Source organism: Salmo salar, chromosome 23 (assembly GCF_965601325.2).
Source record: "Salmo salar chromosome 23, fSalSal1, whole genome shotgun sequence".
Lineage (NCBI taxonomy): Eukaryota > Metazoa > Chordata > Actinopteri > Salmoniformes > Salmonidae > Salmo > Salmo salar.
The window spans coordinates 26,867,671-26,879,845 of record NC_138313.1 but is presented as its reverse complement, the minus strand read 5'-3'; the positions used below and the strand labels follow the sequence as shown (position 1 = coordinate 26,879,845).

The 12,175-nt window shown below is 44.7% G+C and overlaps 1 protein-coding gene and 1 long non-coding RNA gene across 10 annotated transcripts in view; one reads left to right on the top strand and one right to left on the bottom strand.

Moving 5' to 3' along the window:
- The window catches only part of LOC106584308 (guanine nucleotide exchange factor DBS), a 90,677-nt gene that overhangs the window by 65,616 nt on the left and 12,886 nt on the right, over positions 1-12,175 (top strand). For 5 of the 9 annotated variants that reach the window (XM_045706531.2, XM_045706532.2, XM_045706530.2 and 2 more), the window contains exon 27: positions 5,811-5,909. The exons of the other annotated variants lie outside the window; for them this stretch is intronic. In XM_045706531.2, the coding sequence (XP_045562487.2) occupies positions 5,811-5,909 (99 nt within the window). The remainder of the gene's footprint in view (positions 1-5,810; positions 5,910-12,175) is intronic. 9 annotated transcript variants of the gene reach the window in all.
- LOC145862992 (uncharacterized) lies at positions 6,872-7,732 on the bottom strand. Its single transcript, XR_014382301.1, has 2 exons — positions 7,355-7,732; positions 6,872-7,148 (listed from the first exon to the last, which is right to left on the bottom strand). It is a non-coding gene; the product is annotated as an uncharacterized LOC145862992 (long non-coding RNA).

The window sequence follows — 12,175 nt, the reverse complement described above, 5'->3', positions numbered from 1 at the left end:
TTTTAGATTTTATATTCTTCAAAGTAGCCACCCTTTGCCTTGATGACAGCTTTGGACACTCTTGGCATTGTCACGCTGAAATAGGAAAGGGCCTTCCCCAAACTGTTGCCACAAAGTTGGAAGCACAGAAGCATTAAGATTTCCCTTCACTGGAACTATGGGGCCTAGCCTGAACCACGAAAAACAGCCCCAGACCATTATTCCTCCTCCACCAAACTTTACAGTTGGCACTATGCATTCGGGCATGTAGCATTCTCCTGGCATCCGCCAAACCCAGATTCATCCGTTGGACTGCCAGATGGTGAAGTGTGATTCATCACTCCAGAGAACGCATTTCCACTGCTCCAGAGTCCAATGGTGGCGAGCTTTACACCACTCGAGCCGACTCTTGGCATTGAGCATGGTGATCTTAGGCTTGTGTGCGGCTGCTTGGCCATGGAAACCCATTTCATGAAGCTCCCGACGAACAGTTCTTATGCTGAGGTTGCTTCCAGAGGCAGTTTGGAACTCTGTAGTGAGTATTGCAACCGAGGACAGACAATTTTCACACGCTACGCGCTTCAGCACTTGGCAGTCCCATTCTGTGAGCTTGTGTGGACTACCACTTCGCGGCTCAGCTGTTATTGCTCCTAGACATTTCCAATTCACAATAGCATCATTTACAATTGACTGGGACAGCTCTAGCAGGGCAGAAATTTGACAAACTGACTTGTTGGAAAGGTGGCACTCTTTGACCATGCCATGTTAAAAGTCACTGAGCTCATCAGTAAGGCCATTCTACTGCCAATGTTTTATCTATGAAGATTGCATGGCTGTGTGCTCCATTTTATACACCTGTCAGCAACCGGTGAGGCTGAAATAGCCGAATCCATTAATTTGAAGGGGTGTCCACATCAACCACTGTTTGAGGAGCATGCACTCACTGGTGATATTCCGCCAAAACTCTGTATGCAATGGCTTCTCCAACCATGTTCCTGCAGCTAAGTGCTTATTTCGGGAAACCAAGTGAAATCTGTTCGAACATCGATAGTAACATGTTTGTTGACAGCCCGTCTGCACGCTCGAGAAAGGAATAATGGAGAGGGAGGAGATCGAAACGCATGCTGGTGAGATATTCTGTATAGCTGTGTCACCCGATTTAATTATGAAAATATAGAAATGCCCTATTACTAGGCTATTCAAAATACAAATTCACTCATTGTAGGCTAACTGTAAGCCGCACTGCACAATCAATGAACCAACAGCATCGCCTAGAGCTATACGTTCACTCCCAGACTCATTGATAGACATTTTGGAGCGTAGCATGCGTAAGGTAACCAGTCCATCCAGTATGCATAATAATACAGTCCACACTCAAAGGCGATTACTAGAATCGTTTAATTTTGGAGTATAGGCTAGACCAATTATGTACCAAAGACATCTTAAATTAGTTTTATGTTTTTCTGCTATGCGTAATATGCGGTAGGCTATGTATTGTATAATGACATATTCATTATTTTTCTGAAGGTTTTTTTGGGGGGGGCTTGCATATGCATAAGATCTTATATGGGTATGGGTGTTTTGAATTAATCATCACCTTAGATAACGCTGTCCATTTCGTTGTGTTAGGCTTTGAAACACAACAACCATGTTTTACACGGTTTCAACCTGCTGTTGAATTTCTTTCTTGAAATTGATCATCGCAGTGAGGTGAGTTTTAAAAGTACTATTGGCCTTCTGTTTTGTTGATATGTGTTTGATGTGATTTTCAATTGCATTTTGCATTGATGTCAGAGTGGTTAGAGGGACAATAGAGCCCTGACTACCCCGTTATTAGGAGCTGAGGGGCGTCAGTAAGTTGGGTACTACCAAAGCATGTCCAAAGTGCATAAAAGGAGAATACCGTGACTCACGTGGAATTTTACTGCGGTCATGACTCATGACTGCTGGTGTGGTGGTAATACGGACACCGCAAAAGCCCTACCACCAACCCCCGAGCCCTGACAAACTAGCATCCACTCAGCTGCGTTCACTGGAAACAAGAGGCAGCATCTGCCATCTACAAATTATCCCATAATGGCATTGTGAAAGACACCAGACTGATGGCACAATTAGCTGGGATGTTTCATCTGGGCTTTAACTCTGTTAGTGAGAGATGAGAGGATGGATGTATTACTAGCTCAGTCTGTCTGTCTCAGCATCATCCCCAGCCAACCCCTCACCCCCACTCCACTCTGATTGTTCACTACACTGGCTCACTATACTGGCAGATGAGGATGAGGTAACAGGTACGATTTCACGCCATGTAGAGCCCGGCGGCAGGGTGCTGCTGCATCACAGTGAGAGAGACCTGGGCTAACGGTAGTCTGTCTGCCAGGGAGCGTGTGGTGGTGGTTAGGAGAGGAGAGTGGCTCTTTGACTCTGGATGTAGTCGGTGGCTGGACGTCACTGGCTCGAGAAGTAAGTGGATCTGACAGGTGCTTAGTTCTGGGTGCATGGGGGCCTTTATTACCCCCACCACGGACTCACAGAGAAAATCTCTCCCCTTCTCCTCTGTGGGAAAGGAGTATGACAGACGCTGTTGTAGAGTTGAGCTTTACCACCAAAAAATAAATCCAGTCCCAACCTTACACTAAAGTCATACAGTTATGCAGCCGTAGTACAGTACGGTTTCGACTACAATGAGATTTGTACTGTGATCTGGTGGGATTTTTTGCTTTGACCCATATGTAGCTGATGCCAACCATTTCCCTGATTGGAGCTGTTTCCTTTTTGGGTCAGCAGGACCCACTCCAGAGGTCATGACCCCAAATACTTTAGTTTCAATAATACATCTCACTATACCTCCCAAGCAATGTTCCCTCAAATTGTTTGGGGCACTGAGCAAATTTTAGGTCCCGTGAGCGGAAACTTGAATGTTGTTTACAGTGAACACTGAGGCTGTACCCTTACAGTTTTAGACAGTAGCCAATAGGCTATTGTGGCAATTTGAGCATAATGTAGACCTACCAACAAAACCACTGGAGCAAATCCCATAACATGTTCACATGGAAATAGCTTTTGATTTCTATGATATATCCTACAGTAGCCTATATGTTAAATGCAGGCCTACATTGCATGAGACTTTTAAAAATGTTATTACATTATGAAGTGCTTGATATTAATTATGTTTTACTTGGTCTGTAACACCATGGGCCAGATAGGTGACTGTACATTGCATTGTGTTGTATGATTTTTATAAAATGTATTTATTTAACCTTTATTTAACTAGGCAAGTCAGTTAAGAACAAATTCTTATTTACATTGACGGCCTACCAAAAGGCAAAAGGCCTCCCGCGGCGACGGGACAAAACACACATCACAACAAAACACACATCACAACAAGAGACACAACACTACATAGAGACCTAAAACAACAACATGTCATGTGTTGCTGCCATGCTAAGACAGCATGGTGGCAACACAACATGACATGCATATAAATGGATGAGAGAGCTTCCTACTGCCTGAGCTATGTTGTTGATGTAAATTGAGAAGAGCGTGGGGCCTAGGATTGAGCCTCGGGGTACTCTCTTGGTGACAGGCAGTGGCTGAGACAGCAGATTTTCTGACTTTATACACTGCACTCTTTGAGAGAGGTAGTTAGCAAACCAGGCCAAAGACGCCTCAGAGACACCAATACTCCTTAGCCGGCCCACAAGAATGGAATGGTCTGCCATATCAAAAGCTTTGGCCAGGCCAATAAAAATGATGCAAGAAACCACTTTACAAAATAAAATGTATTATTACCATACAGAGAATTAGACAATGTAGGCTACCCCACTGCCTATTGGCTTATTTACATATTCAAGCCTGTCTCAAAATACAACACTGTCTCTTTAATTAAAACAAAAGCTTTTCAAAAACAGCTTGAAATGTGGCCTACACGTTTTGTGCTCTTGTAGGAAGCAGTAACTCCCCATTGCTGACTTATACTTATCTATAGTTGGGATAATAACTCGCTAACTTGCAAAGAATATCAACAAACGTGCACACGCACGGCTCTGCTCTCTGATCTGAACAGATCTGAAAAGCGCATTCACTCGCAGGTGAATGAACTACCGCTCGTCAGCTAGCTACACTGCCAATGGAATTCTACTCCGTTGCGCTCTGGGTCTGCCTACAACAAAACCACAGACTCAATATTGCAAAGTTAGATTTGTTTTGGTTTGTTGCATTAGAAATGTTGCATCTCTTGCATCGCTGCGCAGCATGGCATTTCTTCTGAGTGGCAGTCCTGGAGGAGGTGCGTGCGCCGCCCATGCGCTGTTTAGAGGAAACATTGCTCCCAAGTCATCTGGGGTTAGTGTGACCAGCTGTTAGATTCGGCCAACCCGTGGAGGCTGCTGAGGGGAGAACGGCTCATAATAATGGCCGGGACTATGCAAATGGGATGGCACCAAAACACCTGGAAACCATGTGTTTGATGTATTTGGTACCATTCCACTGATTCTGCTCCAGCTATTACCACGAGCCTGTTCTCCCCAATTAAGGTACCACCAACCTCCTGTGTTACCAAGGATACGGTATATACCACGCTCACATTCTCAGTCAGTCTACTAGATTCTCTCTCATAGTTATCCAAAAGCTCCAATTTATTTTCTCATCTCAAGATCTCCAGAAGGCCAGAGTAACCTCTGAGGTAAGAAGAAGAAGAAGCGGCAGCATTGACATTTCTCTGTTTGGCACATTTGTCAGAGGTGTGATGTTGGTGAGAGGAGGTGAAGCTGGGAGTTGTGATTATTTTGTGTTCTCACAATCAGAAGGTGATAATTATGTACAAGATAAAATTGACATTTTGAACACCCTCCAGGGCAGGTGGTTAAAGTGTCCTTGAAATCACACAAACACACACAAGTCCACTTTGAAAATATTTATTGTGTAAAAGTGTTTTCTAGGGTTGGCATTGGCAGGTGTCTAAATCCTTATACCGTTGCAGTTACAGCATGATTGTGGAGGACTCTTCTCTTCCTAATGCATGTTGTGTTGTTGATGGAGCATAGAGGGGTCAATCATGGGTCAGGTTTAGTCCATATGGTGAAAGGCTCCAGGAAATTCCATGTCAAGCTTATTATGCATCTCAGAGCACTATCAGTGTTGTGTTTAGAACAGAGAGAGAACCCTTTGGTAGGGATGGTCTTTTTTATTATTGATTTATTTTTATTTAACTAGGCAAGTCAGTTAAGAACAAATTATTTTTTACAACGATGGCCTACACCAGCCAAACCTGGACGATGCTGAGCCAATTGTGCGCCACCCTATGGGACTCCCAATCACGGCTGGTTGTGATACAGGTCCCGTGTGGCTCAGTTGGTAGAGCATGGTGTTTGCAACGCCAGGGTTTTGGGTTAGATTCCCACGGGGGACCAGTACGGGGAAAAGATGTATGAAATGTATGCATTCACTACTGTAAGTCGCTCTGGATAAGAGCGTCTACTAAAAATTTAATACATCCTGGATTCAAACCAGGGTGTCTGTAGTGACGCCTCTTGCCTTAGACCGCTGTGCCACTCGGAAGCTCCCTTATAAACATGCTTATTTACAACCTTGTCAGCACTCTTCAAACTTGTGACCATCTGAATCTATTTTCAGAAATAGGTTGAGGTTGGTCTACCCCTGATCTTTGAATCAGTTTTCAAGCAGACTAAAATGTAGGTGATTGAGTAGGGGTCAATGTCTCCAAAATGTCCAGGGTTGTCATGGTGTCCATACTACTCTTACGAAGTCGTCCCTCGGGCTTTCTCTCTACTCTCTGCCTCCTTTACCATTGTCCTCTCCCTTTCCCTCCCTAGCTGATGCTTCTGCCACTAATAACCCTGACCACAATGGTTATCTCGCTAGAAAGCGTTTCACCTTGCAGGGCCTCTCCAACAGAAGGTCTCTTCCCTCAGGTAAAGAAGCCATGACATCTCCACTGACCACCACCACTCCATCCTAACTCTTGACTTTGGCTTCATCCCCTCTTTGAAGAGGTCCCACTCATTGTGTTGTGAAGAACTTCACCTGCTCTCATTCATTCTCATTGTTGGTCATCTCATCCCTAGCCTGCTACTCTGTGTGTCGTTGTGCTGCTAATACATACAGGCACTTTCGCTCAGAGCAGAGAACTATTGTACTCCACTCCGTATTTATTTCGAACAGTGAAGCAAAAACGTTTAATTTGGCTCTATACTCCAGCATTTTGGATTCGAGATCAAATGTTTTATATGAGGCGACTGTACAGAAAGTCACGTTTTATTTGAGGGTATTTTCATACATATCTGTTTTACTGTTTAGAAATGAAAGCACTTTATGTATCTAGTCCCACCACTTGTAGGTGTCATAAGTATTTTGACACATTCACCTATAGTGTATTAAAATAGTACAACGTTTAGTATTTGGTCCCATATTCATAGCATGCAATGACTATATCAAGCTTGTGACTTTACAAACTTGTTGGATGCATATGCAGTTTGTTTTGGTTGTGTTTTGGATGATGTTGTACCCAATAGAAATGAATGGTAAATAATGTATTGTGTCATTTTGGAGTCACTTTTATTGTAAATAAGAATATGTCTCTGAACACTTTTACATGAATGTGGATGCTACCGTGATTACGGATAATCATGAATTAATCATGACTAATGATGAGTGAGAAAGTTAGAGGCACAAACAGGGCCGGTTCCAGGCATAAGCGACATAAGCGGTCGCTTAGTGCCCCCGGCTGCTAGGGATGTCAGCTAGAAATGTGTAGATTGGTAGTTAGTCTAGCCAGCAATTTAAACGTGTAGTATTCATAGCCAAATACTGACTAAGTGTAGCGTGGTTCGTTCTGCGTTGTGTACTTTTAATCAGGACACTGCCACAACTGGAATTATGATGGTTGAATCATGTTTATTGGTCCTGCACACGAAGAGACAACACACAATATGTTAGCCCTCGGTGCAGTCACAGCTCTCGGGCACCTTGCTAGCTGAAGGTCCGGCCAAAAGAGCGGGAACTGCATACATACATTCAGTGCCCAACAGCACACTATACAATACAATTAAAATGATATACAACATATTCGGAACAAAATAAAAGACATACCTGCACACGAAGAGACAACACACAATATGTTAGCCCTCGGTGCAGTCACAGCTCTCGGGCACCTGCGTGAGCACATAGCAACTCACTCAAACACGGTCCCAAATACTCCCGAGTTACAATAGATACCCTAATTAGCGAGCTTGGTGAAAGTTAACATAAATCTTTATAATTGTTCACATTGTAACAAAACATATAATTGCGTAACAGCACTTTATGTAACTTTACCACAGTTTTATATTGCCAAATTACGGCGCCAAGGACAACATACCTTGCTAGCTGAAGGTCCGGCCAAAAGAGAACGATAAAAGGGTCCGTAAGTACGGATAACCCGCGATGGACCAAACCAAAATATACAAACTTTTACAATTAGGTGTATTTACAATATAGATATCAAAAAATGTTTGTACACCGAAAAATAACATTAACTATGCTGCTGTAATTAAATAAAGAAAACACATTGAATTATTATTATTGTTATTAACTTATTAACATCCCCTCTTGACCTGGCCTACTTGAACTGTCCTTGCGTGCAACTTGGTGCATAATCTAGGGGAACAACATCACTCTACTACATTCACCCCCACTGTTTTACACTAGATTATAGGCACAAAACAAAACACATTACCTCGAAGGTAACAAAGCAAAGAAAGAAAGAAAAAAAAAAAATTCACACCCACAGAGCGACGGAGTAACCCAGTGTAGTCCCTTAAATCTAGACCCACAAATGGTCGATCAGCTGGAAAGCTATCCCGCGAAGGATTAGGAAAAATAAGAGGTAGCTAATCCCTTATTCAACCGTATACAAAAAATGCCAAATACATTTTATGCTGATGAACTACACACAAAGTTACATGAATTGTCAAAAATATTAGACCAACCCACAAATCACTCTAAGACCCAGTTAGATTACCATATACACCCCAAAAAATGAAAAGGTAGGCAATATCCTACCGTCACTGAGAAACCAAGAACGGTTTCATTTCCTGTGTAGACATAGTTTGGATTAACCTATTCACTGGCTTAATAAATCTACCTAGTCTAGTCCGAACACCCTCACCCAAAAACCTAGCAGGAATGTCACGGACAGCACTAACCGTGCTCAGAGGTCTAACCTCAGGTTGGGGAATACTACAACTCGGCCTATCCGGAGCCAGCACACTTTCAGTTACAGACTCAACACTAGTAGTGTCAGACGACTGATCAGAATCCTGGTAGATTGCCACAGACCACACTGACAAAGCATCTTCAACCAAGTTAACAACATCTGTTACAGCACCATCCCCACTGAATGGAGTTTCGCCATCAGAACTCTTGTAGGCTTTGGGGATCTCTCTCTGGTCCACTTCTACTGAGCACACCTCACTCAAGGGGACGTCATATGGCCGTTCCACTTCACTTCCATCAACTGGGACTACACTATCCTCCCAGAAGACTCAGGAAGGCTTGCTACCCAGTGGACAGTCCTTGCGTCACTCCCATCCATTTTGCTGGACGCTGCAGACATCTCAGAGAACACGTCACCACTCGATAGATATCCGTGACTCTCAGGTTCCTCCCAAGAAGGCAAAGGCAGAAAGTTGACTGGCATAATCAGGTTCCTATGCACCGTCTTGATGCGTCCAGTGGTAGGGTGCTGTATACGATATGTGTTCAGTGAGCTGTTCTTCGCAACAACTATGTACACCGCACTGTCCCAGCGATCAGCCAGTTTCTTCTTGCCCCTCTCTCCCTTGTTAGCAAGTAGAACTCTGTCTCCCTTCTCTACCGAACGACCCTTCGACCGTCTGTTGTAGACCTCGGCTTGTCTCTTTTGTTGCTTACTTGCATGCTGCTGAGCCAATGTCATGGCTTCTCTCAGATCCTCACCCAAAGACTGGACATACTTATCCACATCGACCGTGTCCCCATCCAACAGCACACTTTCAAACATAACATCTACTGGCAGCCTAGGGGTGCGTCCAAACATCAAGAAGAAGGGCGGAAACCCAGTAGTCTCGTGAACAGTGCAGTTATAGGAGAATGTCAATGTGTTCAACATCTGAGGCCATTTAGCCTTGGATCTAGCTGGCAGAGCTCTAATCATCCCACCCAGCGTGCGATTTAGACGTTCTGCTTGACCGTTCCCCATGGGATGATAAGGTGTGGTGTGGGACTTTCCAACACCAGATAACTGAAGTAATTCTGCAATAAGTGAACTTTCAAAGTTAGCACCCCTGTCAGAATGGATACAATCAGCGAACCCATAAACGCAGAAGAAATTATTCCAGAGAACACAAGCCACAGTCTTAGCAGACTGGTTTGGACACGGATACGCACATGCCAGCTTAGTAAAGTGATCAGTCACTACTAACACATCAATAGACTTGTTGTTTGAATCTTCTGCAGTCCAGAAATCAATACACACAAGTTCCAAAGGTGCCGTTGTCACAATGGAGACAAGTGGAGCTCTTGCTTCAGGCTCAGGTGCTTTACTCAACACGCATCTCTTACAGTGGGCCACGTATTCCTTGACATCCTTTTCCATAGAGTCCCAGTAAAACCGCTGTCTCGTAAGCCACAATGTGCGCTGCTGACCCTGATGACCAGCATCATCATGAACTCCCTTCAACACAAGGCCTCTCAAAGACACAGGTACAACATACTGGAATATTTTCTTCTTACTCACTGGGTGTTTTGAGACACGATACAGAATCCCTAACCGTGTGGTGAGTTTTCCCCCCTGTCTTAGAGTATAAACTGTTTCATTAGCTTCAAGGACTCGCTCTCTCCTAGATGGGCGCCGGCCTCTATCTACAAAGAACATGACTCTGCTGATGACAGGATGCAGTGACTGGTTATCATACAGCTCCTTGTGTGTAAAGACAGGTAAAGGGCTCTGACCCATGGACATCAACTTCTCAAGGTGCTGCGCGTGTGAAATGGCCCTCACCGTGGCACCATCATCCCATCGGCGGTGAGCATGGAGGACAGCAGACACCTCTTCACAGGAAACCAACCCACTGACATCGTCTCCAGCTCTACTTAACTCACTCCCAGGAGCCATAGACGTTCCACAGCCAGCCTCGGGCTGTTCACAGGAGAGGCGGAACATGTCTTGAACATCACCCACTCGAAGACCTCTGGCTTCCTCCAGCAGGACATCATATGGGATTCTTGTCAGTCGGTGCAAAACTGTGGAGCGAACAAATGGCTCTCTGCTCAAGGCATCAGCAACGACATTCTTGGGACCTGGTATGTACTGGATATCAAAGTCAAAGGGTGCCAGCTTTGCGACCCATCTCTGCTCGCATGCATCAAGTCTCGGCTTTGTAAGAATATATTTGAGTGGATTGTTGTCGGTCCACACAGTAAACTTATGCCCTCGCAGCCAATGGCTGAATTTATCATGAATGGCCCATTTCATGGCTAGAAATTCCAGCCGGTGAGCAGGATACTTGGATTGTGCATGATTAAGAGATTTACTAGCAAAAGCTATTGGCCTGGCTATTGCCGTCCCATCTTGCACTTGGGATAGTACAGCTCCCAAACCACTAGTAGATGCATCCACAGAAAGTAAAAATGGCTGAGAAAAATCTGGATGAGCCAGCAGTGCCTGGTCAACTAGTGCTGATTTCAAAGCTTCAAAAGCGAGTTGACATTCGGCAGTCCAGTCTGCAGCAGTGAGCCTGCGAGAGGGACCAGGCCTCCTCCTACCCTTGCCTCTCCTAGGCTTCTTCTGACCTGTAGTTAGCTGAAACAACGGCCTAGCAACCATGGAACAATTCTCAATGTAGTGTTGATAGTATACTACCATACCAAGAAAAGAACGGATTTTGCTAGGAGACGGAGTGACACCATCAGCTTCCATCATCTCGCTCTCAGTCACGTTCAAAATAGTTTGAACTTTAGCAGGGTCAGTGGCTACACCCTCCTGAGAAATGATGTGACCCAAAAACTTAACAGACCTCCTCAAAAACTTGCACTTAGACGGAGACAGTTTAAGATTGTGCTCCTGCAACCGCTGAAAAACCATCTCAAGTCTCTGCAGACTCTCTTCCTCAGTCTTAGCAAAAACCATCAGATCATCCAAATAACAAAGGAGACTTAGAAAGTTTTGGTCACCAAAGATGGTCAGCATCATTCTCATAAACGTAGCCGGGCTGTTGCATAGGCCCTGAGGCAACCGATTGTACTCGTGCAGACCTAAAGGAGAGGAAAAGGCAGTGTATTTCTTATCCTCTTCATGCAGTGGCACGTTATAATACCCTGACGTCAAGTCCACTGTGCTACCTCATTACCTCCCAGCATTACCTCCCAGCGCGGCCAGTACATCAGCCTGATGAGGCAGGGGATGAGCGTCCTTTACAGTGCGTGCATTTAACCACCTAAAGTCAGTACATAGGCGCAAGTCCCACATTCTTTTTCCATACCAGCACCAAAGGTGAGGCATACTCACTGCTGGATTTTCTGACGATTTCCTTTTCCTCCATATCATCCAGTGTTTCCCTGAGTTTTTGGTAATGAGCTGGAGAAAGCCTACGATAAGGTAATCGAAATGGGCGGTCATCAGTCAGCCGTATGCGATGGCAGAACCCCTTTGCCTCACCACAATCTAGGCTATGTCTAGAGAACACTGTGTCATACTTCCCAATTAAATTGACAAGTTTATCCTTCCAGAACTGTGAAACTGGACACTCCTCAACAGACAGGCCTTGAAGTCCAAGATTGCTCAGTGTACTGTTGCCATGAACTACACTGCCACCAACTGAACTCTTAGCTGTCAGACTGCCGTGTGAGCTGTCACATTGAACTTTAGCCACGTTCTGGTAAGCTGCTTGCTGCTTGACATCATCAAAATCCTCTAATGCAATGCAAGGATACACATCCGCCACTTTAGCATTTCGTCTCAGGGTAACTGGTGATGTTGTTGGATTCACTATCTTCACAGGTAGCCATCCATCCCCCCACAGAGGCGTAACTACTCTCCCCACTAGTATGTGTCGATTCACACACCGAGATGTGCTGGGCTCGACAACAACAGTACTGCCCACAGAAAGTTTTGTCTTTGGGGGTAGGCGGCCCCACACCAGATGCTCACTCATGGGTTGGA